We start from the raw sequence: 27,044 nt of genomic DNA on the forward strand, positions 1-27,044 counted from the left end.
GTTTCACCTCACAGCCTGTGCCGTTGCTGGTTCTTCTGCCTGAAATGCCCTTCCCAAATGTTCACACTACTTGCTCCCTCACTTCCTTCAGATTCTTCTCAAATTATGCATCAGAAAGGCCTTTCCTGACCACACTGCATAAATAGCAACCCCAGCCCCTTACTCTTGATCTTCCTTATACGATTATATTTTTCTCCATAGCATGTGCCACTTGACACATCTGTTAATTATAGGCTTTCTTGTTTGTGGCTTCTTGCCCCAGTAGAAATTAAACTGCATGAAAACAGGGACTTTGTCTTTTTGGTTCACTGCTTTATCTCCCAGCACAGTTCCTGGACACGTATAGCAGGTGCTCAGTGAGTATTTGTTGTGTGAATGAATGACTCTGAATTTGCATCTCAGGAATCTGTGTCCTGGCTGCTCCCCAGCTTGTGAACTCCCAGTCTGAGGCTAGGTCTCCTGCCCTTCTGTCCTCCAGATTCCAAGTTCCTCCTCTGGAACAACTGTGACCATATTTGCATAGTAGAGATATTCCCTCTAGTAACTGGTACGGAAGATGGGGTGGGATGGGGTCGGGATATGAGCCTGGAGGTGGGAATACCTGTGTGGATGGAAGCAATGGGAAAGGAAAGTGGAGGCCTGAATCTGGACTTTTAGAGGGGATCGACTCGGTGACCTCCACCAGACGTGGGGAGATCAGGGAGGGCTTCCAGAGGAGATGTCTGAGCTGTCCTCCGGCAGCAAAGGAGAGGGAGGTGTGTTCTTGGCAGAAGGCACAGCTTGTACAAAGGCCTGGCAGCAGAACCCAGTCTGCAGTTCTGGAAGCTGCGAGTGGTGCGGTTTGGCCAGAGTGGGCAGTAAGTTGAGTGAGGGGGTAGTAAAGCTGGGTGATAAGGAGGGCTCCTGGGTTTCTGCCCTGGGAGAACTGGGAGGATGGTGGTGCCATCTCTGCGATGGAGACAGGAAGAGCAGACTTGGGGAAAACATTGAGTTGAATTGGGGCCCCGTTGGGTCTGAGCTGCCCAGGAACATGAAAGGGAGGAGACAACTAGTTAGAAAGAATTGGGCTGGAGGCTCAGACGGGCTGTGGAGGATGAAGAGGTGCAGAGGTAGAAGGGGAGGCTTGGAGACCATCAACCCAGGTGCACTGAGGATGCGCTGAGGGTTGCCGGGCCAAATCGGTCAGAGCCCACCTCGGTGCTTGAGGCCTCCCCTGGGATGGTGGGAGGGGGCATCCTCACAGCAAGCATCCTCAAGTATGACTTGGCACCAGACGCCTGGGCCTCCCGGAGGGGACTGAGTCATCCTGGGTGGAGGCGGGAGCCTCCAAGGGCACCCGTTGCCAGGGCCATCCAGACACTTGTCAGGAGCGTAAACACAGCTCCTGTGAGGCAGCCTGGCGATGTCAGAGCCATCTTCCATGTCTGGCCTTAGTGGCTAGACCACCTCCTTACAGCCTTCTCTTTTGGTTAGTCCTCTACCAGTCAGTGCTGTGTGTCCTCTCTGCCTGGATTGTAGCTGGTTTTCTGCTAAACTTGGCCCTGAGGTTCACAGCAGCCTTCCAGAACTCAGAAAGGTCTGACTGGTGCCTGAAGTCATCCCAGGGGGTGCCGCTTGAACCAGCTGGGATGAGAGCAGGATCTGTTACTCTGTCCTGTTCCGGGCCTCCTCTGGGGGACCCAGGTGGATGTGGCACATTCTAAAGAGGAGGCCTGGCCAAGTAGGATCTCGGAACTAGGGTCTGCATCCTTTGGGAATAGCCAGGCACCTGTGGGTGGGGGACATAGCCTAGTAGGAGGAGCCCGAGGGTAATGTGCTAGGGCCTTTTTGGAGCCAGGGGACAGATATGGGGCTGTACTTAGTACATCAAGGCTCTCCTTCGGTGGCTTCCTGACACAGATAAGTCCTAGCCCCACATTGCTTGGGCACAGACTTCTTCAGTGTCTACAATCTCATCTACTTCCTTTTACAACCCTGGAAGTTGGCAGGATGGTAGCCATCTGATTCAGAAATGAGGAAACAGCCTCCAAGAGGCTCCATGACTTGTTTAAGACAACACAGCCCCAGCCTGGGAGATCAGGTTTGGGGTAGCTTTTCCCAGTGAGGGAGAGCCTGAGTCTGGCTATTCTTGGCTGCAGACTAGGCTGAACAGTGGGAAGCTCCCCATGCCTGGAAGAGTCCTTGCTCTGCCCTGGGTCTGGGTCCCAGCCTGTTTGTCCATTTGTTGCCCATGTGGCCACTAGTTATCTGCTGAGTTAGTTTCTACAGAACATTTTCTGGGGTCTCAGATTGAGGAGAGCCTCGAGAGGTCCCCTGGGGAGCTGCCAAGAGGCCTAGGTTCTGCCGAAGACACAAAGCCCAGCCCAGCAGGCAGCCCCAGGCTGATGGACAGGTGACCATGTTGAAAGTTTAAACTTGACCTTCTGCGTTTCGATTCCAGTAGATCCCACAGTACAGATGATCACACTTACACATGCCTATAGACAACACCAATTGTTTTCTGTGTTCATACAGATGTGTGCCTATGTGTGGACCGCCCTCCCCCACATACACGCAGATACAAGTCATCACCCCAGACCCACAGCCCTGCTTGCACACATTCTCTCAAGTGTGGATACATGCCCTCACATGCATAACCTAGGGCACCAGGCCCTGTTGCCTGGACATGAGGCAGGAACCTGGGGCCTCCCAGACTGCCTCTCAAACGGACATGCTTAGTCACCTGAATTTGATCCAGGCGGGAGGGAGGGTGGAGAGCCTGACGTCAGCACTCACAGCCTCCTGGTGCCGCCCTCGCATCCATCTGGGCTACAGCATGTGCCAGGCAATCACAACAACAGCAGCACAATAACAACTCATTTTTACGGGGCTTCCTTTGTGGCGGGCCCAGTTCTGAGCCCTACATGGGCGTTCACTCCTTTCCTCCTCACAACCGCCTGCTCAGGGAACTGAGACTGCTAGTGACCCCATTCTGCAGATGAGGAAAACCCAGGCGCAGAGGTGCAGTCATGTGCCCAGGGGCTTGGCCAGGAAGGTACAAAGCCTAAACCAGGTAACAGGGCCCCAGGCTGGAGCAGGAAGGCTCTGCTCTGACTTGCTGTGTGACTCCTGGACCATCCCTGACCGTTGCTGGGCCTCTTTCTTCCTCAGAGAAAAGAGGAAGGGAGTTATAGGAGGAAATCAGATGCAAATTTTATGGGCTAGGGCAGCCTTTGGCTTCTGCCGGTGGTAGCTCTCTCCCTCTGTCCCTGCCCAGAACCGGAGGGCAGGAATTCCTGACACTGATTCATTCATTCCCTGCCATGGGCTGGGGCCTTAGGCTTGTTGGGATTCCCTCTCTGAGGCTACTTTCCCATCTATCTAATGGGGACCGGGCAGTAATGATCACTATGGCAACCACTCATTCATTCAACAAATGTTTATCGAGTTCCTAGTCTGTGCCAGGCACAGCTGAAGACACCAATGATCCTATAGAGACAAGGCCAACAAAGCCTGAATATATGGAGTTTATATTCTGATGAGAGAAAAAGGGCCTGCAAAGTGAGGAGGATGGGCAGCAGGGAGGGCCACTTACAGGGAGGAGTGGGATGGATGAGCCAGGCTTGGAGGACTCCCTTCAGCCTTGGCTTCCTCCTTCCTGCATGGGGCCTGGTCCCCAAAGCCTCTCTGATAACCTAACTCCAGTCACTGCCCCCTCTCACCTCCTCCAGCCCTATTCACCCCTCTCTCATCTCCTCCAGGGAGGCCTCCTTGATGTTCTAGCCTCACCCACATACACACATACTCCTCTGGGTCCAGCCTCCATGTCTTTTCCTGCTACCAATCTGGATGCCCTGCTCCTTTCCTTTCTGCATGTCAACATCAGCTTCACCACCTCCAGGCTTCCACTCATTCAACACTCTGTGGACCAGGCACAGGGTTCTGGACCATACCCTTATCCACGATCCATCTCTAAGCCCTGCTGTGGCCCTAGGGAATTTGGGAAGGTCCCACATCCATAGTATAGATGGAGAGACTGTGGCTTTGAGTCGGGAAGGAGACTACCCAGGGCACCACAGTAGGTTAGCAGGCAGGATTGGGACTCAGCCTAGGCTCCTTTGTGGCCAGTGGACTCCAGTGCCCCCTTGACATCTGTCAAAGCAGCGATGGGAGAATGAGGGGTGAAACAGAAACCGCGTTTTTAAAGTCACTGTGTGGGGACAGAGGAAGTTACTGTGTAGGGACAGAGGAAGTTACCACCAGACAGGAAGGGCAGAAGGTCAGGAGTTCACTCACTTTTCCTAAGAAGATGCCTAGTTTAGCCCAAGAATGGGGAGGGGCATCTGTTTGGGGTGGGGCCCGTGCTTGGCCTGGGGCAGAAATGGAGTCCCAGCCTGAGTGTCACAATTCAGCTTGGGGTCAGTGTTTAGTCCAGGATTGTGGTCAAGAGTAAGGGCCAGGACTGGAGGTTGGAGGTTGGTTTGGGGTTCAAGTCCTTGGCCTGGGGCCTCGTTTGGGGCTCAGACTGCAATAGGGTAGGTATAAGGCCAGGCCAGGGGGAATATCTTAGTCTGAGCTGATGTAGCAAAACATTTTGGCTACACAAATAAACTGGAAGGGAAAACCAGAAAAAATAAAGAATGACCTTTTAGTGCAGTGAAGTCTATCTTGACAGCTACCAAAGCAGAGTCCCTTTCCCTAATGGACGTTGTCCTGGGCTGCAGGTTCTGCTGGAGCAGAGAAGGCAGTAATGGGAGACTTGCCTTGGAGAGGCCTCCCTGAAGGAGATGATAGAGGCTGGAGTCCCAGGGAAATCTTCCTGGAAATTGTGAGAAGGGTAGGGGTGGGAGGCTGGAATATCAGGGAGGCCTCCTTGAAGGAGGCGAGTGGGCCTGGATCATCTGGGAGGCCTCTGCATTACCAGCACCTAGCCAGCTTCCAGGCGGCAGCATTGGAATGCTCTGCTGTCAAGGGGTGGGGCTGGTGAGTCACTGGGATGTCTGCTGGTTCAGGGCCTGAGCTGACCCTGGACTCTGTTTCTCCTAGGGCTGCTAGGCCTCCAGTATTCTGCCTGTATCTGTCTGTCCTGATTCCAGAGGATCAGATTCTCCCTGCTTCCCTAAGAAGCCAGCAAGGTAGGCATGACTATGCCTGTTTTACAGATGGAAACACTAGAAGTCTAGAGGGCTGGTGTGCAGCAGAGCCAGATGAGTTCCTAGAACTCCTTCACTTAGTAGGAGTTTGAATGCTGGCAACCCAGTCAGAGGGAACAGGTGGGGAAAAAGCATGCAGGTAGGACTGTAACGGGAGAAGAGCCTAGAAATCTGACCTCCTTGCTCTGTGGCCAATTTCAAGCCTTTTCTGCCCTCTCTTCTCAGGTTCCCAATAAGGCTGCACAGAGGACCCCCTTGAATGCGGCCATGGAGGGGGGTCCAGCAATTTGCTGCCAGGACCCTCGGGCAGAGTTGGTGGAGCGAGTGGCAGCCATCGATGTGGCCCACTTGGAGGAGGTGGATGGCGGCCCAGGGCCTGCCAGGAACGGTGTGGACCCTCCGCCACGGGCCAGAGCTGCCTCCATGATCCCCAGCAGTGCTTCAAGACTTCCCCTGGCCCGACCCAGCCTCTCAGCTAGGAAGTTCTCCCTGCAGGAGCGGCCAGCAGGAAGCTGCCTGGAGGCCCAGGTTGGGCCTTATGCCACAGGGCCTGCCAGCCACATTTCCCCACGGGCCTGGCGGAGGCCCACCATCGAGTCCCACCATGTGGCCATCTCGGATGCAGAGGTTGGTCGGGCAGAGCTAGGGAGTGCTCACAAGCTTTTTAGTAGTCCTCAGTGAAGACCCTTTCTGTTCCTATTCCTGCCACACAGCTGTGTGGCCTTTAGTTTGCATATCCCCAGAGTTGGGGAGCTTACTACTTCTCAATAAGGCCTCTTCGCACCCAGGGGAGCTCCATCTGAGCCAACCTCTGCCTCCTATAATTCCCACCATTCCCAGCCCCACCCAGTCCAGGCCTTGGAAATAGGCTCCTCCCTTGTCTCCCCAAAAGTCCTCTTAGAGATTTGAAGACAGACATAGTCACTTTTCCAGCGTGAGCCCCCACCCCTAATCCTGCTTTCTTGAGTCTGCTCTGACTCAGAAGCTGCCAGCATGGTTCCAGCCTCTAGGTTTCCACTGGCTCTGTCCTTGCCACTTAGATCTGAAAGTGAACCTGAGTACTGAGCAATCTGTGGCCTTCAGAGCTTTTTATGCCTGAGCCAGGGCTCTGGTCTTCTGTCCCCAAGGCTCTTTTCCTCCTTTTTGTCCATGCTATCTAGACCTCACATTCAGCTGCTTCCGGAAATACTTGCTCATGGGTTTCTTATAGATTTGGATCTCCCAGACCCCAGCATCCAGGCAGAAATCAGTGCATTTTTCCTTCCCCACTTCCCAGAAGCAAAGTATAACCATGGCTCACCATTCATGTTTTCAAACATCATCCAAGGCTTCTTGTCACTTTTGGTGGTGTCGGCACCATCAAGTTTCCTCATCCCAACTTGAAAGGTTGATGAGACCTGGGGTCTGGGAGTGAGGGCCAGCACTGGGCCTTGAATAGGCTCCTGAGGTAGGAGCATTGCTGCCTCTGGATCAAGCTTTACCTGATGCTCCCTCTTTATCCCCTAGGACTGTGTGCAGCTGAACCAGTACAAGCTGCAGAGTGAAATTGGCAAGGTAGGACTGGGGCAGGCCAGGAGCAGTGAGAACTTCGTTTGGGGCTTTGCGAAGGCAGTCTGTCTGGATCCTCTGCTTGGTATAATCCCTTCTCCTCTGGGAATGTGATACAGAGGCAGGAAGGCCCAGGCCTGGAAGTGAGGAAAATTTTGTTCTCTTTAGGAAATACCTGGGGTGGGTGGGGGATGGAGGTGGGAGATGACTCCTGATTCCTGACTCCCTAGAGTTTTTGATGGAAGATAAGGAGGGGCTGGGGGAAGCATGGAGCTGCATTGAGCCAGGCAGGGGCAGGTACTAGGGCTCAGGAACCCCATCCCCATCTGCCTGAAATTGATGCCCATTGGTGGTGGGGGGTGGAGATGGGATGTAAGAGGAGGAGGCCGGAGCTGTTCAGGCTCCCCTTTTCCTGAGTTAGTCCTGGGGGAGATCGCTCTGCCCAGGTGGAGCTGACCTGTGCCTATCCGCAGGGTGCCTACGGTGTGGTGAGGCTGGCCTACAATGAAAGTGAAGACAGGCACTATGTGAGTCTGGGGAGAGGAGGGAGGTATTGCCCAAGCTGGATCCTAGAAAGCTGGGGGTGGGAGATGGGCAGAAGCTGGGAAGACAGAGGACAAGCTGCCTCTGAAGGGAGTGAACTTCTTGTCCATAGGGGTTGCAAAGACAGTGAGTTTCTTGACCCTGGGAATATGCAAGCAGCGGCTGGATGCCTCTGAGGGGAGAGCTCTAGAAAGGCTTATTGGGGAATAGGGGTAAGGCCTAAACTCAGGCGCTCATCCAGCTTAACCACACCCAGCCATACCCTCAATGCCAGTCGCAGATGCCCAATGTGCCTTTCTGGACTCATTCCACCATAAGCAGCCTGTCCTAGCCCCTGGTGGCTGCACACATTGACATTTCTGCCTCTCCTTCTTCAGGCAATGAAAGTTCTTTCCAAAAAGAAGTTACTGAAACAGTATGGTTTTCCACGTATGTATCTGTCGGGTCCTGTACTTGGGAGCCCCTAGCCTGGGGGCAGATCTTGGTTGCTAGCTAGTTTTTGTTAGGACTGGGGATGAACAAAGGCGGGTGTGTGCTTGATGGGTTGGGGACAAGACTATGGTCTTGCAAGATTCTTGCTTGAGGCCCAGCCTCCTGCTGCAGGGGCTTGACTCCCCTTCCTGGTCACAGGTCGCCCTCCTCCGAGAGGGTCCCAAGCTACACAGGGAGGACCAGCCAAACAGCTGCTACCACTAGAGCGGGTGTACCAGGAGATTGCCATCCTGAAGAAGCTGGACCATGTGAATGTGGTCAAGCTGATTGAGGTAGGTGGCCATGGTGAGTCGTTGAGAATCTGTGTCTCAACCTGTTGAGTAGCCTCTGGTGCTGGGGGCACTCAGCACAGACCCAGGGATCCCGCTGAGGGAGCAGATACGGCTGAGGCCTCCAGGCTCACAGCCAGACTTGGAGCGGGGGCTGCAGGGAAGCTTCAAGAGTAAGTTCAGGATGGTCTCAGAGTCTCACTGAGAATGAGTATCTATGGTTTTTGAGACCTCATCTGTCTGAGCATACTGTGGGTTGGGGGCTGGTGAGGACAAGAAAGTCTGAGGCTCCCATTCCATGCCTCCTCAAGCCTCATGTTTGCTCCTCCTGACCAGGTCCTGGATGACCCAGCTGAGGACAACCTCTATTTAGGTGAGTGACCCAGTTCATTCCCAAAGCAGCTTACCTGGGGTCAGTCCAACGGCTCCTCACAGACACTTATGACCTTCAGAGGGGGGCAAGGAGAAAACACACATTCTCTGTCCCTAGGTTCCTTTGCCCAGCCCCGCTGAACCAGGCTCAAAATATCCAGTTAGATTCAACAGATATTTCCAAGCCCCGCCTCTACTGATCAGAGAGACAATGGGTTGGGTAGATACAGGAAGCAGGCTACGTGCTGTCTAATAGCTCTGTGCCTCAGTTTCCTCACCTGTAAAACGGAGATAATGATGGTATCACTTCATAGGGTTGATGTGAGAAGTAAATGAGTTATTATATGCAAGATACATTAGCTATTATTGTTAGTATTAATGTTATTAAGTTTGTGGTGCCTGATTCATGGCTGGGCTTAGAGGCCCTCAGGAAAAGGGGCAGAAGGAAGACTGGTGTATGAATTAGAGGCCAAGGCTTTAGTCTCCACTCCCTTTCCTACCTACCTAACTGCTATGACCTTTAGAAAATTTTCTGCCTCGTTGAAGGAGTTCATGAATCAGATGAGGCACATTCGTAGTAGACCCCACTCTCACCCATTTACCTCCTTTGATACTGTGGAACCCCTGTCCTGTCCCTCCCTCAGTTATGCCTGGATGCCTGCCCCCCTCCTGGCCTCCAGAACAAGGAGGGACCTTGGCATCACCTGCTCTGCCAGCCTGGCTGCACCTTACCTTCTTTTCTTTTCTTTTCTTTCAGTGTTTGACCTCCTGAGAAAGGGGTGAGTTCCCCATCCCTATCAGGCAGGTCAAGTCTCATCTAGGCCTTCCTTTCCCTCCCTGTGTCCCTAGTCCTAGAGTCAGCTACTCTAGGGGAAAGCAGAGGCCCAGGCCCTCCCCTTGGGGAGCTGTGGTCTGGGGTGAAATGAGAGACCAAGAGGACAAATCTTTGAAGACTGGTGGTGGGCCAGTGAGGCTGGAATAGTCAGGGAGGCCTCTGGAAAATGGGGTGGGTTTTGAACCGGGTCTTGAAGAACTGGAAAGAAGATTTTGATGGAGGAGAGGGAGAAGAAGTGTTTGTCAAGTGAAAGTATAGAGATGGGACTCAACTCTTACATGTATAGAGATGGGACTCAACTCTTACAAATCACAAAGGGTTCTCTCAGCTTTACAAATTTGTAAGTTGGATGGGTGGGACTTCATTCCTTCCCATTTACAAGAGGGGAAGCTGAGGTTCAGAGAGGGTAAGTGGCTTGCCCACCATCACACAGTAAGTCTCATGAAACCTAGGGTTCTAACTCATGTTGCCTTATTTGGCCTTCTCAGGGTATGTGTAGAGCAGCAGATGGGCATGGGCCTGGGTGGACTGGAAGCCCTAATTGCTGAGGTCTCAAATACAGGCTATGGTTTGGGGGAGAGCGCAGACAGCGGTGTCCCTTTAAGACTCAGGGTCCTTGAAATGTTCTTAACCTCTATTTAAAGTGAGAAGTATGAGTTTCACATTGCCATTCTATATCTGTAACTAGAACTAAAGTTTTACAAAACAGCACATATCCTTATTACATGATATACTCTGATATATTCTGCTTTATTAGATAAAAAGCGGTAGCCACCCACTAAATTATTTCATGACCCTCTGTTGGATCTGGACCTACAGTTTGAAAAACACTGCTCTAACTGGCATCTTTGCAACTGCTTGATTATAGATAATTAAGTACTTAGAAGAAGTGATATTGAGCCAATCAGAAATTAAGATAAACCTAATTTGAAATTATAATGATTGTAAAGGGATATTTGTGTCTGTGTGTTTTTAAATTTTCATTATATGGGAAAAAAAGCTAATCTCTTGGGTCCTCAGGACCCATTTAAATATAGAAGGCTCCTGGGAGAGGCTGGAAGGACCCCTGTTCCCCTTCATCTGCTGCCTGCCTTTCTTCAACCTGATTCAACTGAAACCCTTTCTCTTCTCCCTCCCCATAGGCCAGTCATGGAGGTGCCCTGCGACAAGCCCTTCCCCGAGGAGCAAGCTCGCCTCTACCTGCGGGACATCATCCTGGGCCTTGAGTACTGTGAGTGAGGGGCTGCCTGGCCCCTGGAACTGGGGACAGGGAACAGGGGAGGGGTATACCGGACAGGGTGTACCCCAGACTGAGCCGGCTCTGAGCAGTTTCTGTCAGTCAGTGGTTATCGGCCAGTCAGCTTCAGTTGGGGGCAGAGACATGGACCTGCTTAGTACTACTTGACTGGGCCAAAAACTCTTGAAAGCGGGTGGCAGCGGACTTCATCGGGCATGCGCCAGGTCCTTCACAGTTCCTGGTCACCTGGTCACCATTAAGTCATTCTGCATCTTAGGCATTCGGTCTACATTTCTCCTCTGCTGAGTTCTTAGCCAAGCTTAGCCTCTCTACAGGGCCTCAAGAGATGTGGGAAGGAAGAAATTGATGTCCAGCTGCTCAAGCATTTGTCCTGTCATGGAGCCTGTGGGTGGTGGCAGGGTAGATTTACTCTGAGGGGCCCTAAAGTGATGAGAGCTCAGGAGGGAGGATGTTAGCTTAGCCTCTATCTATGTAATTCCTTTATTCACTCATTTATTCATTTCATTCATTCATTTATGAGTACCTACTAAGTGACAGCCAGTGGCAGGGGAGATGACAAGGACCTGGATGTGACATCAAGGATGTTACAGCCTAGTAGGAGGGACAGGAATCTAAGCAGGCAGATGATGTAGTATAGTGCCTGCCCAGCTTGGAGAGGCACGAGGGCTGTCAGAGCACTGAGAGGTCAAGGGAGGCTTCCCAGAGGAAGCTACTCGTGATGAGTCTTAAAGGATGAGTAGGAGTTTGTTGGTTAGGCTTGAGGGATGTGTGAGAGAGTACAGCAGGCAGAGAGAACTGCATGGCAGAGGCACAGACGGGAGTGGGCATGTACTACTTAAGAATGGGGAGAAGTTCAATTTTGTTGAAGCATGAGGGGAGCAGGAGATCATAGTGAAAAATGATACAGGAAATGCTATTCAGGCCACACTTGAAGGATGGGAATGCTGCCACAGAAGACATTCATGACTTCATCCTGTCAGCATTGTGAACCCCTGAGGGCTTTGAGCAGGAGAGGGGCATGATAGGATTTGCATCTTAGAAAGCTCTGTCGAGCAGCTGTGTGGTGGCTGGATAAAGGGCGAGAGGCGGCCAGCTGGTTAGGGAGGAGGCTGTTTCTATAGCCCAAGTGACAGATGGTGAGGCCTGGATTAGGACAGTGGCAGTGGGGAGGAGATGTGAAGGAGGTAGAGTGGCCAGACGCCTAGGCTTCTGGTCTGGTTTGGGGAGCAGGAGTGGTGCCCATCTCTCTAAAATCTTAGCTTGGTTTATCAGGAGCATATTCTCCCCGTGGGGAAACAGGATGAGGGCCCAGCTCAGGTGACAGGAACCAGGACTGTTTTTATCTCATTTGAGCCACTCCAATGCCCTCAGATTAATATTCTCTTTGTACATAAGGGAAAACTGAGGCACAGAGGTAGGAAGGCTTTGCAGAGTCTCTAGCAAGGGCCTAAGGTGTAGGAAGGGGCCATTTCATGCTGGGTGTGGTCTACAGTGGGCACCACCCTGCACTGGCTTGGCCTCCACCCCATGCTGTTCTGGGACCTTCTCCTCCCCTGAGGGTCTATTATCTCCTATTCTGTTTCCTCCACCCTGCCTCCAAAAACAAAAAAAGACTAATCCTATTTCGATAAAGCCTTAGCAAGACCCAGCTAGTCACAGTAAAGTGCTTCTCCCGGTGGATTGTGAGCACCAGGGCTGACCAGGCAATTGAATAGAGGCATGGGGCACTGATGACCTGCCTTGTGATTCTAGTCTCTCTAAGGGAGCATTGAGGCTATCACAGAAGGCTCTGTGGTTGGAGAGTCCAGGTCTGATTCTTATAGATGGAGCAAGCACAGCAATGCGAGTGTGAGAAGCAGCCAGATCTGGAAAATATCTTAGAGGCTGAGCCCATAGGACTTGCTGATGATTTGGATGTGGGGTCTGAGAGAGACACCTGAGCAACTGGTAATATGCCATTAACCGAATGGGAAAGACTAGAGGAGGAGAAGGGGTTTTCTGTTTTGTTTGGTGGTGGCGGTGGTGATGGGGATTGCAGACAGAGAAATCAAATTCTGAATTAGAGGTGTTATTAAGAAATACTGAGATATATATTGAGATATTTACTGGATATTCATGTAGATAAAGAGCCTGGAGTTCAGGGGTGAGGCTAGGGTTTGAGATAAGAATTTGAGACCATTTTTCATGGCCAGATACATAGCCCCTTGAGCCTTTGTGCTCTGATGGGTGTGTGCCAAATCCCTTGTGTGCTCTTGGTACCCAGGCAATCACTATAGGACCATTGGTTTTGTTGTTATTGTTATGTAACAGTCGTTCCTTTGGTCCCCAGCCTGCCTTTTCTCCTCCTCCTCCTCTCCCTCTCCTGCTCTTCTTTCCATCTTTCCTCTCCTACAATATCTTGGGGTCTGTCAGTCCAGCGGAAAGTATTTGCTGAGCAGGGAGCATATAGTGGCAGTAGGGTCGGGTCAGTGCCTTTGCTCAGTCTGAGTTGCTCATCTCTTCCCAACAGTGCTGGCCCCAGAAAGCAGGGTGAGCTCCCTGCCTACTAGACAAGGCTGACCCATACTCTTCCATGTTCATCACAGCAGTCCCAAGGCCTGGGGTGCCCTCCCTCTCTGAATCTCCTTCAGCCCAGAGTCCCTAGGGCTGAGGCAGTATTTCTGCAGGATACCCCCCAATCCTGCCCTAAGCCTGAGAAAGGAACACTTCTGACTAGGCTGGGTGGGGAATGAGACTGAGGAAAGGTTTTGATTGGCTTTGAGCCTGCAGACAGTGCTCACGTGCGAGGGTCAGCGATGGCCCTTTCCCCAGTTTCCTCTGACCTGCTCCTTCAGCAACAGGTGCCTTGATTGCCATGGAGGGAGCCCTGGACTTGGAGTCCAAAGGTTCTTAAGAGTCCCATCCTGTCTGCTTTGAATGGCCTGGGCTAGCCTCAGTGTCTTCACTGCAGAGTGGAGCAGAAGACTCCACAATTCTCTTCCGAGGTCCTCATGAAGTTTGAGACAGCCTTCCCTGGCCAGGCGAGGGCAGGAGAGGGGTTCTGGGCAGCAGTCTCCCAAGGCCAGCACTCAAGCTGCCTCTCTCTGCAGTGCACTGCCAGAAGATCATCCACAGGGACATCAAGCCATCCAACCTGCTCCTGGGGGACGACGGACACGTCAAGATTGCCGACTTTGGCGTCAGCAACCAGTTTGAGGGGAATGATGCTCAGCTGTCCAGCACAGCTGGGACCCCAGCCTTCATGGCCCCTGAAGCCATTTCTGAGTCTGGCCAGAGCTTCAGTGGGAAGGTGGTTTCCAGGGCCTGGGCCGGGTTGGGGTTCAGGTGGAGGGGTGAGATAGCGTGCAGCAAGGCCTGGTTTCCAACCTGAGGGTTCTTGTGTCTCAGGAGTGAACACTGAACATGGTTCCTTCCTTCATGTTTTCCTCTTCCTAGAGTCGACAAACTTTGGCTTCTTCTCATTTTCCAGCAAAATGGCACCCAGTCTCCCCTGCAGATATTTCCTGCCAACTGTTCTGTGCTGAGTTCTGGACTAGGCTGTGGAACAGACAGAGCCCACACAGCCCAGCTCTCTGCCCTTCTGGAGATGGTGGAAAGGGCAGGAGAGCTCATGTTTAGGGGAAGTCGGAGGCTCAACTCAGATTTCCTGGGCATGGCAGGGTTTGAACTAGGCTTTGAAAAATAGGGAGGATTTGAGCAGGAGATAGAGCATAGAGAATGTACCAGAGAAGTGAGGGGCACAGGCTAAGGGCATGGTGGGGCTTGGGAGGCATTAAGTCCTAGAAGTTTGAGCTTTCTCCTAATGACAGAGGCAGGAGGGGCTGCCTCTGAGCAGGGGCTGCTGTTCACTGTGTCCCCAGGCACATACTTGTTTTCACCTGTGGAATGCTGGCTGCCCCACTGTGCCCTGCCAAAGAGGCAGTGGATGAGAGGTATTTAGATACATGAGTGAGTGTGGAGCTCAAGAGGTCAGGGATGTAGACAGATTTAAAAAAAAAAAAAAAGTTTTAATTTTGATATAATTCCAAATTTACAGAAAAATTGGAATAATACAAAAAAAATCCCATATATCTTTTTAATCGGATTCATCAATTATTGACATTTTGTCCCATTTACCTTTTCACCATCTCTCCTTATGTTTACATATATTCATATGACACTTTTCTGAACCATTTGAGAGTTAAGCTGGAGAATTATCCAACTTTATCATTAAATACTTTAGTGGATGTTTTCTAAGAACAAGGACATTCTCTTATATAATCTCAGTACAATTATCAAAATTAGAAAATTTATCATTGATAAAAGACTATTATATAATGAATCTTATTCAGATTTCACCATTTCTCCCGAACCTGTCCTTAAAAGCCTTATCTTGTTCTGGTTCAGCATCCCATCCAGGGTCCTTCGCTGCATTCACTTATCATGTCCCTTTGGTGTCCTTTAATCTGGATGAGTTCCTTAGCCTCTCTCTCTTTCATGACCTTGACATTTTGAAGAGAACAGGCCTGTTGTTTTGTAAAATGATGTCAATTTGCATTTGCCTGGTGTTCCCTTATTGGATTCAGATGACACATCTGTGGCAGGAATATGTAGGTAGAGATTTGAGAATCACTCACATGAGAGAAAAAGTGGACACCAAGAGAGGAGATGGGGTTCCAAAAGGGAAAATGTAGAGAGAGCACGTGTTAGAACCAGAGCATGAGGGAGCTGGGAGAAGTGGTGGAAGTGGACAAGGGCCAGGGCCTTGGTGTGAGCAAGGGCTGTTTCTGGGGTCAGAGAAAAGGTAGATGGTGGCTTCACCAGTGGATCATTAGGAAAAGGGATGATGAGCTGGTTTAGTGCGTATAAGTTCAATACAGACCACTGTTTCTGGGGTGCATCTGTACGATGGGTACAGCAAATGCAACCCTGTAGAGGAAGGAAGTTTCGCACCTGCTAAGTTAGAAACTTACTTGGTTTAGGCCTGCTCCAAGGAGACTTGGGATCTCTAAAGGGCAGGGGCCCTGTTCTGGTCATCCCTGTGTCCCAGTGCTCAGCACAGAGTCGAGCATGGAGCAAGGGTCTGGGAGTGTTTTTTGAGTGAATACACAACTGAGGAAGGAGGTTCTCTGCATGCCTTCTCCCACAGCCTGCTGGAACTGGGTGGGCAAGGGTGTTGGTTCCTTTCGGGGGACTGATATGAGCTGTTTTCTTTCTAGGCCTTGGATGTATGGGCCACCGGGGTCACGCTGTACTGCTTCATCTATGGGAAGGTGAGTATTGGGTGGACTGGCACCAGGGGTTGGGCCAAACGGAATCAAGATAAATGACAGGTGCAGGCCTTCCCTTTGTGTCCTAAAGTAAAATGACGTTTGAAAGAGGCCACCTGGCTCTTCCCTCAGAGAAGACTGAGGGAAAAGAGGCTTTTTCTCTTTTCCTCTTTGTTCCCTTGTGAGGGGATTCACGTGAAAGAGTCCTGAGACAGCAGACATTCAGGGGGGAGGTGAGGATAGTGGTGTCATCATCTCTCCAGTCAGAGTGCTCCCTGTCCTTCTCTGTCCTTCTGTCCCTTGATGCCATTCATTCATTCACACACTCAGTCATTTATTCATTCACTAAATTGTCCTCGATTCCTGCTCTGGGTCAGGCTGGGCCTTGGGGATGTCCATCACTGACTTGGCTGAGATATCTGCCCACAAATACTCCCACTCTAATGACCGCGTTGAGGGGCAGGAGGGAATCTCTGTAAACATGTTCCCAAATTTCAGGCCTTGGGAGTAGAGGCCTTTCTGCAGGTGGCTATAACGCTGGTGAGTCTGCCTAGCTTCATGGCGCCCTCAGTGACATATTCCTTCAGTCAGTGTTTGTTAAGCACTACTGTGTGTCAGGTCCTGAACAAGTTAGATGGGCTCCCTCCCATCTGAGGGGGCACCCAGAGCTGCCCCCATCCCCGGAGAGATGGGGTCAGTCTGTCAGCATGAGTCGAGGCTCCGGGCCTGCATCCTTTGTCTGCTTCTCCACCTATAGTGCCCGTTCATCGATGATTACATCCTGGCCCTGCACAAGAAGATCAAGAATGAGGCCGTGGTGTTTCCCGATGAGTGAGTTGTCTGCCAAGGGGTCCCCTGCCCACCCCAGGAAGGCATGTTGGAATTTTAGCAGAGCTTTTGCCCTTTGAAGGCCCCACTCCCTCCTATAGATCTGGAGGTGGGGGTGCTGTTCCCTGGGAGGGTCCCCTGAGCAGATAGAGGTCTGGGACTGTGGAGTAGGGTCTCTGAGAGCAATGGGTCAGATGGATCTCATTGGCAGATAGAGCTCTGAGGCCAGGAGTTGGGCAGGTATGACCTAGGCCCCATATTCACACTGCTCCTTCGCTGAAGGCTCCAGTGGGGGCAATGACACCAGTTCTATGCAGACTCTAGAACCTCTACCTTCTCCCCACTCTGTGTGGCTTCAAGATGGCAGTGTGCTCCCCCATTTCACAGATGGAAAAGTGGAAGCATGGAGGAGAGTTATCAGTGGGTCTGGGATTTGAAGCCTCTCCCTTCTACCAGCCTTTTTTTGTGACTGAGGCCTCTGAGCCCAGAGGGACTGTGTAGAGGCCTTCCTGCTCAGCCATTTCTCTAATCATGATGTTGGCTACCATGGCTCCTCGTTTTTCAGGGCCCTTCTGTCATCTGCTTAAAGTGCCCAGGGCGGGTCACAAACCAACCTAGGAGTTGTCCTCAATGATTCCTGCTCCCTCGTGCCCACTTCCTGTCTGGTCTGCAAGCCCTCTTGAATTCACCTCTTATATATCTCTTGGCTCCATTGCCACCTGTGTGCCTGCCTCATTCAGGCCTCAGCCTTGTCCAGCCACTTCCTCTCTGGTCTTCCTGCTACCAGCCTCTATCCAGTCCAGCCACCACAATCAGGCCAGGTTGACCCTGATAAAGCACAACAAATATCACCATATTCCTGCTTAAAATTTTTCTGAAGCTTCCCAAAGCCCACAGGAAGAGGCCATGCCCTGGCCCTGGCATTCCAGGATCTCTGGGTTTTGCCACCACATTGCCCTTCACCTGCAACACTAGTCAACTGGATCCATCTCTTCCTGTAATTGCCTGTCTCCTGTGCCTTTCCTCCAGCAGGACCCCCTGCCAAAGCTATCTTTTTTCCCCCAGCCCAGGCATTTTCAAAGGCGTTCTGCATTTAGGATAGCAACGGGAACCAAGACCAGCAGTCTCAAGTGTGGGTTCCGCAGGCTTGAAAGGATGGGCTCCCTAAGGATGTTGGTAGCAAAGAAGCCTGGAGTTTGGACAGAGATAATTCAGGCTGATGTGAGGCTGAGGGTCCTGCTCCCCCTCCCTCTGAGTCCTTCTTCCCTGTCCTCACTCTTCTCGGTAGTAATATGCTAACTCACTAACTTCTCTGGGCCTTGGTTTCCTCCTCTGTCAAGGGAGAATCTTTCCTGGCCACCTCCCAGATGGAAGAGAGGATAAGATTGCAAGTGAGAGTGAAGACCACTAGTGTCCCACACTAGGTCTTCTCACATTATTCTCACCGTCTCTGCAACCCAGGGAGGGGTGTCCAGTACTCCTGGAACTCTGTGTTTGTGGCTTCTGTCTCCTGAGGGAGACTGTTTTACTTCCTACTCAGGAAAGAAGGATATCCATACACTTGTTCTGGAACTCTCCTTCCTCCCTGGTACCCTGGAGGTGTCCCTCCCGCTATTTGAGAAATGAGAATCGGTGTGTCTCTGCCCTGGGGTGCTAATCAAGGAACCCACAGAGCAGGGTGGCGGGGGGAGAGGTGGGAAGAAAAGGATCCTCATCAACTATGTCCCCTTCATCTTCTTTCTTCCCCTCTTTAGGCCAGAGGTCAGCGAGGAGCTCAAGGACCTAATCCTGAAGATGCTAGACAAGAATCCCGAGACGAGAATTGGGGTGCCAGACATCAAGGTAGAGAAAACAGAGGTCTTGGGCTGGGCTGAGCCGGGACAGAGCAAGCAGGCCTCAGTTTCTCCTGTAGAACCCTACCCCAAGATATATGTGTATTGTGTTTGGGTTTGGGGTTTGTGAGCTTCAGATTCCATTAATGCTGGTAGAATGCTCGTGGTCCCTTACTGACTCAGTGTGTCTATCTGCCTGTGGCCCTGACCCCTCCTTGTCCTCTTAACTCCACAGTTGCACCCATGGGTGACCAAGAATGGGGAAGAGCCCCTTCCCTCAGAGGAGGAGCACTGTAGCGTGGTGGAGGTGACCGAGGAGGAGGTGAAGAACTCGGTCAAGCTCATCCCCAGCTGGACCACGGTGGTAAGAGGGTGAGGGGCAGAAGGCTCTCTTGTCCTGGGAGGGCCTGAGGAGGGAATGGCCACTGCCTGAGACTTGCTCTGTGCTGGGCCCTGTGGGGGTTCAGAAGGACGTCTGTCTGCCACCCTCAAAGCTGGGCCACTGAGGCCACACTGTTCTGCTGGAGGCCCATGGGGAAAGTGGCCACATTATTCAGCGTCATGGTAGGGAGGCCAGGAGACTTGGTGAGGAGAGTGAATGATTGAAAAAAACATTCTGCCCTTGCAGAGTATCAGCATTCACCATGACTAGAAGAAGCATTTTCTTCCTGCCTCCATCTCTTCTTCCCACTTCTCTCCCTTCCTTCCTTCCATTCTTTCTTTTATTGAACTCCTGCTGCTTTCCAGACACTGTACTAGGTGCCAAGGATATGACAATGAAAAGGCCTAGGAAGCAGCCTCAGAGTCCCCCTACGTGTCAGTTAGGTACCACCTGTATGTTCCCTCCATTCTTCTCTCCCATTTTAGTTCTTCTCTTCCCCTGAACATCTTCCATATTAACACTGGAAGTAACTAATGTAGTCCCTGATGGCCATTTGGGGATTTTGGGATACTGAAAGCCATGGCTCACTCTGCACTGAGGTGCCACATTGAGTCAGGGTGAGCACAAGGCCAGGAGAGAGCTGTGCAGTGCTGTGGGTAGGTCAGGTTCATGCACTTCATCCCTCCCTGCTGGGTCCAGGCCCTGGTCGGCCAACTGGCTAAAGTCCTGCCTGTTCTTGTGCTCTGTAGAGCTCCAGGGCTCTGTCAGGTCCCTGGAGCCAGTCAGTTCCCACAGGCCACTTCCCTGGTCTTAGCGACCATCACCTCTCTCCTAAAGCACTGGAATAGCCTCCTAAGTTGTCCCCCTGCCTCCATCCTCACCTTCACCACCAGCCAGGGTGGTCCTGGTGACCTGGTCATGTCACTTCTCAGCTCAGACCCTGCTTGTTCAGCCTCCCATGTCACTCAGAGTAAGAGCCACAGCCCTGACTGTCTTGCAAGACCCTGTATAGCCTGCCCGCCACAGTGTTCTCACTGACCTCATCTCTCCTCCCTCTGTTCACTTGGTTCCAACAATGTGCCACATAAGCTGCTGTCCTAGGGCCTTTTAACTTCTCTTCCCTATCCAGGATGCCCCTGCCCAGCCATCCATAGGGCTCACTTCCTCACTCCCTTCAGGTCTTTACTCCAAAGTCACCTTCTCAAAGTCGCCTTCCCTGGTGCCTTACCTCAAATTCCAACTTCCTTTTTGTCATACCATGCCCCCTTCCTTGTTTTATTTTTTCTCTTTAGCCCCTACCACTAACATGTTATATATTTTACTAATTTGTCTGATTTATTGCCTCTCCCACCCCCCAACTGGAATATAAACTCCATGAAGGCAAGAATATTTGCCTCAGTTTGGCTCCTGTGCCTAGAATAGTGACTGGTATATGGTAGGCACTCAATAAATAGTTGTTGAATGAATAAATGAAAGAAAAAGTGAATGCACCCCTGGCGCTATGCATGTGTGTGTGTTTGTGTGTATGTGGGCAGGGGCGTGGAACTCTCCTTGTTACAGGAGGGACAAAGTCAGAGAGCTAGGGCGCAGTAGTGCCTCTGGGCATCTTCCCCAGGCCACTGTGCAGCTTCCTCTTTGCTGCCTGGAACAGCCTCTCCTCTACTCCATCCTTCCTGCCTCAGAGAGGAGGCATTTCCCATGCCCTCAAGATAAAGCCCTGCTTTCAGCCTGATGTCCCAGCCCCCCATGCACTAGTTGCACTGGGTTCTTCCCTATTCCCTGAATTGAGCATCAGCCATCACCCTCCATGCTCTTGTCATTTCCTCTGGAGGGAATACTGTTTCTTTCTCTGCTGATTTAAAGGGAGCCTCAGCAGGGCCCACCTCGCAGCTGCCTTCAGGAAGTCAGAGGGGAGAGTGTGTTTGGGACCCTGGGGGCCTGTGTTCCTCATGCTGACATGTCTCCCCCAGATCCTGGTTAAGTCCATGCTGAGAAAGCGTTCCTTTGGGAACCCGTTTGAGCCCCAAGCACGGAGGGAAGAGCGATCCCTGTCTGCTCCAGGAAACTTACTGTTGTAAGTACTGGTAGGCTGAGGCCCGCGGCACATTCCCCCACTCTCATTGTCATTGGGCTGTGTAGACTGAGCCCAGAGCCTAGGGACTCAGCCAGGTCTCACAGAGTAGGACCACATCTGTACCTCTGTGCTTGGCCCATGGCAGCCTGGTAGAGGTTTGCAGACAGGCCTCATGTCTGCTCCTCATAGAAGGATGGCTCGGCTGTGGAGGGAGGGCACTTCTGCAAACTCTTCCTAGCCCAGTGCAGTGCTAGCTGCTCTCTTGAATGGCCCATGCTACCTCTAGCCGTTGCTGAGGCTGTGTGCCTAGTCAGCACTTTGTAAATGCTTGTTGAGTAAGTAAGCCCGGATTGGCCGGCTGACTGGGCTGGGGAAGAGGAACTCCCTTTGCTGAAGGCTCCCTACTGTGAAACAGGCTTGTGCAATCACCACCTGCTAGAAGAGGTCAGAAAAGCAGTTCCCCAACCTCTGAGAGCCTCATCTTCAGCTTGTCCACCTTCCCTCACTAAAATAAAAGTTTGGGATTCCAACAAGGTCTGCTGGAGTTTGTACACAGACCTGCAGACAGAAAGCCATGAGAGGGTCCTGGACCCGCATGTGCTTCTGGGAAGTTAGTCACCTTACTCTGGCCTGTGAAGGAAGCTGCAGGGAGGAGGAGTTGTGTGGGGAAGGCATGTTCCCCAGAAAGGGAGCACTGGACCGAGTCCAGGTACCTCAGTCTCTCAGGAAAGCGTACTTTAACTTGTGCCGTCCAAGGGACTAGACATGAGTGAGGCCACCCTCTTTTAGTGGGCTCTCCAAAAGTGCTGGGTCCCATCATCATGGACAAGCTGGTGTATGTTCCCTGTCAGAGGTTGCTTGCCCTCAGGGATGTCCGTATTACCAACCTCTTGCCCTCTTCTTGACAAACTTTCTGGCCAATGAGAGGCAAGGAGTGGGGCCTGGGAGAGGCCTTGGTGTTACTGAGCTTACTTCCTATTCTCTGTTTCTTCAGTGAAGTGGCCAAGGCTGGGGAAAGGGGTTCCCTGGGCTCCCCAGGTCTGCAGGCCTCAGTGCTGGAATTGAGCTTATTGTAGGGCATCACATATTTAGCATCCAAATAGAGCCACTTTTGAGAGTGAAAGAGGAAGCTGTTACTAACTATGCCAGGACTATAGGCATAGCCAAAACCATGACTAGCAAACCTGAACATCTGACCACTGTAGCTCAGCGCTTGTGGCTCAGTGCCCCCTAGTGGTAGGTCAGGCCAGTCACAGGCTTAAGATGTCCAGCACCTAGTCCAAGCCTGGCACAGGGCCAGTTGCCAAGAATACAAGTGAGCAAGGCAATCATTGTCCTTTTATAGACATGTAGTGGGAAGACTGGCCAGTTTCCTTGCTGGACTGTGAAAGGACTGGGCTTAATACTTTCCAGCTATAAAATTCTATAATTCTGTGACCCAGGTTTAATTTTGAAAAGCAGGTTTTACCTCATCGGAGTTACAAATTTGTTCTCGATAGCCTGTTTTTCAAGCTTTGAAATAACTGTTGAAACTCTACAGTAGTTAAATAGGATTGATCCTTTTTAAAGATATCAAAATGCATTCATTGGTCATTTTAAAAAGAAAGATCTTAGGAGAAAAATCAAATATAGGAATCTATTGAATATATGACAGAATCCTAAGACTGATGGGTAGACTCTGCCCTGTGCAAAAAGAAAATGCAAAACCAAAGCCCCTCTACCCAGGACTGTGGGGATGATATCGGCCAACATAGACAGTCTGTGAACTGCCTGGTACTCAGGGATGCAGGGAAGTCAGCTGGACCAGATCGTGAGAGGCTCTGTCAGCCAGGCTGGGAAGTCTGGACTTCACCTCTGGGCAACAGGGAGCCATGGAAAGTTGTGGGGTGAGATTTGGGGTAGGGAAACCAGTAAGGGGCCATGATGCAGGGGGCAAGCCTGGGGAAGTAGGTGAGGGGGGATGTGAGAGCTGGTAGGTATGAATGCCTGTGAGTGTATGTGAGAGTATCCTTTTTGAGTGCCTATGCTGACCCCTAAGGTCCCTCTGCCCCTGGTGTTCCCTGAACAGGAAAGACGGGTGTGGAGAAGGTGTCAAGAGCCCGGAGCTCCCTGGCGTCCAAGAAGATGAGGCTGCGTCTTGAGTCCCTGCATGCGCCCAGGGCAGCCCAGCAGCACGCTCATCCCACGCCTCCAAAGGCTCACTCACTGCCCTCATGCCGACAGCTGCCCCTGCGGGCAGGGGGCTAGGGACTGTGGCCCCTCTCCCAGCTCCCCTTCCCCTGTCGTGCTGCATGACTTCCGTGCGTGTCCAGGGACAGGATTGGAATATGTGTCATCTGGGGCTGGGGGACAGGGCTCCCTCGAGGCCTTTCTCCTTGTCCTGGCTCTGCTTGGCAGGACCCATGCTGTGGGGAAGGTAGGTACCCTTGGTAACTTAGAAACCCCACTTGGCTTGTTGGCAAGGCCTAGAGGCAGGAAGCAAGAAACCAAAATGGCAGGTGGAGGCTGGGCTTACCACCACTGCAGAGATCTGCTGTGGGCCAGGCAGGCCTGGCTCAGCTGCCGCACGTACATAGAGAGGTGTACCCTGCCCACGTCAGGGGTTGCTGCCAGAACTGGTGTCTTCTGAGAACACTGGTATGGAGTCTCTGAGCCCTTGATGGGTATTCCTGGGCCTTACTGGGGTGGGGGTCAGAATTGGAGAATTCAAATTCATTTTTTTCGTTGTCTTACTTTTGTTCTTAACATGGAAGGAAGGGGGTGCAAAACCCTGCTCGGGAACGTCAAACGAGCTGTCCCTAGCACATCCCACCATTATTTGGCAGCCAGGTGAAATGGACTGACCTTTCTGGATTGGGTTTCACATTTGGCACTATCTGGAGAATGCACTGAATTACAGTTCTGAGCAGAGGCCTGAACACCATACCTTCCCTGCCCACGTCACTCCTTCTTTTTGTGGCTCCTCAGAGCCATGGCTGCAGAAGAGACACCAGGAGCTGACGCTGACCAAGGGCCCTGGACTCACAAGACTGCGGCCCTGCCGATGCTGAAGTAACTGGAATCCAATTTCTGATCCTACACTGGCCTCGCTATCTGGCCCCAGAAGATGCCCTCACATTCCTATCATGAAGGACAAACTGCCCAGACTAGAGCTGCACTAGAAACAAGACCCTGGTGGAGTGTGCATGTTGGCAGGAGGCCTCAGAGAGATGGGCCTTCTGCCTCTGCCTCACCCCCAGGACAGTCATTGTCCAGCGTGCCCAGAGCTGGACCCCTGAAGTGTGTGGGTTGACCCAGCTGGGCTGGAGATGTCACTTGATAGCTTGGTGTTCACTGATCAAATGCTCAAGAGATTGACCCCCAAAGAAAAAAGGAAAAACAGGACTCAGATACCTCCTCTGAAAACATGGACCAAACAAGGATTACAGTCGCTGGCGTGGGTTTTATATCGCAGGAGGACTTGTGTTGAGAAGGAAAGGGAGATTGGGCTGGAGGAGTGCCTGTGTCCTACACATCTCTGTGCCTGTGGGTGTACGTTGCACCTCCACGCACATATGCATGTGCGTGCCCATCTGCTGCACACAGCACACTCGCATGTCTTGCACTGGCACATGCATCTGTAATATAGTTTCTATGTTTATTTAAGGCTGTGAGCAGAATGTGGCCCATTGTCAATGGGTCCACATTTCTCCCTGGCTCATCTCCACTAAGGCATCATAACCCAGGGCTTAAAAAGCAATTCGGTACTGTCTTTAAGAACACTTTTATAGAGTTCATGGGAGGCCAGTCACAGATCTGAAAGTTTTTCTTGAGCATCTCTGCACTGGAGCCTGGAGGGTGGCAGTTTCAGGGGGTCCTCATCTATTGGTCCTGCCCTTGCAGAGCTCAAAGGTGGGCCAAGCTTCACTGCCTGGGTCAGAGCCTGAATGGGGCGCTCACCCCATCGCTGAGGGTTTTGGTTGGACATCATTGTTTTTGACTGTGGTACCGTGATGAACAAACTCCATAAGAGTGTTTTAAAAATTAACTTCCCAGGAAGTGAGTTAAAAACAATAAAAGCCCTTTCTTGAGTTAAAAGAAAAATTGTGCATTCTCTGCATCTGGATGTGTGTTCTTTCTTACCGGCTGGACCTGCTGGCTTTGCTACCTTTTCTGGAAGGGTCTGAGCAGGATAGTAGTGGGAAGAGCTCTGGGGGAAGTGAGAGGGGAGGGAAGGAGGGAGGAGGCCTGGCTCTGGGGAATGAGGAGCTATAGCACGGGATTCGGCTCAGTCTCCTGAGCAGGTCCAATGGCCCCTCCTTGAAGGAGAGGTTGTTTGGGAGCCAATGGGCTACCCATGAGGGCACCTTTCCTGTTTTACAGGGATCCAGGGAAGCCAAGATCTGGTCTTTGGGAGCCATCACCATAACTCATGGGGCAGAAGTCCCAATGGAGCCTCACAGGAGTCCCTGTGACAGGGGCCCTGTGTCCTCTCTGTGCCCCCTTAGCCTTGGGCATGAGTACGGGCTTTTTGGACCCTGCAGCTCCCTGTTCATACTAAGGCCCTCCATGGCCATGATGAAAAAAGTCATCATTGAGGTCAGACAGCCTTGAGCTTGAATCCAAGCTTTGCCATTTAATAGCTGTGTGACCTTGTCAAGTCATTGTAGGAGTCTTGGTTTCCTTATGGATCGAATACAGATAATATCAGCATCTCCCCAGAGTTTTTATGAAGTTAAATGAAGTCCTTGTGCCAGGCATCTGACACAGCACTTGGCACAGAGTAAGAGTAAGTACTCAGCAAATGAGCCCCGAAAAAAAAAGAAATTTCTGCCTCTGGGGCTCCCTGGAACCAGCCTTAGAGGCCACGGGCTTGGCATGCCCTGCATGATTGGTATTTGCCCATCTGTGGAGCTCCCAGCTGGGTGAAACTAGAGACCAAGCAGAAGGAGACCAAGCCAGAGGCTGCCCAGTGTGGTGATCAGTTTTTCCATCTGAGAAATGGAGGCCAGAGCTGCTCCTGCCTGCTTCCTGGTCATCTTATGGAGGTCACATGAGGGGCTTTACCAAGTCCTCTCCAGAAGGGGTGCAGGCGACCAGGCAGAAGTTCCCCAAATACCAAGACTGATAAGCAGGTTTTTATTGCCACTTCCTCCCCATCACCACAGGCCCTCAATTTGGGACCCCAACATCTCTCACTTCCTCATGTGTCTCCTGGCCTTGGTCCTCAGCATTCTAATGCATCCTCTCACCAGTTGCCAAGGTGATCTTGGGTGCCCACCTGACCTTGCCCATCCCTCTCAGAACTCTTGTGTGTTCCCTACAGTGTTCAGCCTTACATTCGATGTTCCTGCCATCAGCCCCAATGGCCTCTCTGTATGCTCTCCTGACCCATGCCCCACCCACCCACACGCCATTCACTCCTCACTCCCCATGGCTCTTCAGGCTTATCCTCTTCTCCAGGACACTGCCTTTCCCCATCTCTGCCTCTCCTTGTCAAAGATGTCCCTCCCTCTAAGGGCTTATTCTGCAGTCAGAAAAATTCCTGACTGGTTCATCATCCCAGGTATTGTCACCAAATCCTGAGTCTAGGTCTGACAAGCCAGATCATCATGCTAAGAGCTTTGAATAGGACCATGGTGCATGATGTCATTTACCCGCAAGGACTACCACTCTAGGAGGCATGCTGTGGTAGGAAAAACGAGGCCCATGGATCAGTAACTCGCTCAGAGTCACATAGCAAGTCAGGAAACAGCCAAGCTAGAGCCTAGGTCTCCTGCCCACCCACCCCACCCAGGTTTTCCCCACACCAGTGGCCAGGAAAACTCAGAGCCTGCACACAGGGAAGGACATCTGGGCAAATCAAAAACAGAGGCTACACTTCCAGACCTAACCACATGGAGGAGCTGAGCCCAGGCCAGGGGTGTCTAGCCGAAGGCTGGGGAGCAGTCCTGGGTTTGCCCTGGGAGGCCCTGGTTCCTCAAAGAGAATGTCTTTGGGCTCTGGATCCCACAGACACTTTTCCTGCTTTCTGCTCCCCTCAACCACTCTCACCTTATATGATCTCAGCTGGTGGAAGGGAGAGGAAAGGTTAGGGCCAGCAAGAGTTCTAATTTTCCCAGGGAGACCCCCAGACACTTACTGGGACCCATGTAAACATCCCACAGTTTACTGAGTCATCCTTGCCCCCACCTCAACACACACACACAGGCTGGAACACCCACACAGCCTCCCCTTGGGCAAATAAGCAG

The 27,044-nt window shown here is 51.8% G+C and overlaps 1 protein-coding gene across 3 annotated transcripts in view; it reads left to right on the forward strand.

Moving 5' to 3' along the window:
• Positions 1-25,171, forward strand: part of CAMKK1 (calcium/calmodulin dependent protein kinase kinase 1) — a 26,756-nt gene extending 1,585 nt beyond the window's left edge. The window contains exons 2-17 of one of the 3 annotated variants that reach the window (XM_011359793.2): positions 5,026-5,114; positions 5,358-5,759; positions 6,639-6,686; positions 7,154-7,207; positions 7,601-7,652; positions 7,854-7,987; positions 8,321-8,357; positions 9,114-9,135; positions 10,334-10,422; positions 13,539-13,738; positions 15,648-15,701; positions 16,456-16,529; positions 18,281-18,368; positions 18,594-18,722; positions 20,711-20,814; positions 22,883-25,170. In XM_011359793.2, coding sequence (XP_011358095.1) covers positions 5,400-5,759; positions 6,639-6,686; positions 7,154-7,207; positions 7,601-7,652; positions 7,854-7,987; positions 8,321-8,357; positions 9,114-9,135; positions 10,334-10,422; positions 13,539-13,738; positions 15,648-15,701; positions 16,456-16,529; positions 18,281-18,368; positions 18,594-18,722; positions 20,711-20,814; positions 22,883-22,955 — 1,518 coding nt within the window. In that variant the 5' untranslated portion in view covers positions 5,026-5,114; positions 5,358-5,399 and the 3' untranslated portion in view covers positions 22,956-25,170. Of the gene's footprint in view, positions 1-5,025; positions 5,115-5,357; positions 5,760-6,638; positions 6,687-7,153; positions 7,208-7,600; positions 7,653-7,853; positions 7,988-8,320; positions 8,358-9,113; positions 9,136-10,333; positions 10,423-13,538; positions 13,739-15,647; positions 15,702-16,455; positions 16,530-18,280; positions 18,369-18,593; positions 18,723-20,710; positions 20,815-22,882 lie in introns of all 3 variants that reach the window. The other 2 variants (XM_011359794.2, XM_011359795.2) reach the window with 2 other exon arrangements.
• The last annotated feature ends 1,873 nt before the right edge of the window (positions 25,172-27,044 follow it).

Source organism: Pteropus vampyrus, unplaced genomic scaffold (genome assembly GCF_000151845.1).
Source record: "Pteropus vampyrus isolate Shadow unplaced genomic scaffold, Pvam_2.0 Scaffold50, whole genome shotgun sequence".
In the NCBI taxonomy this organism is placed as follows: domain Eukaryota; kingdom Metazoa; phylum Chordata; class Mammalia; order Chiroptera; family Pteropodidae; genus Pteropus; species Pteropus vampyrus.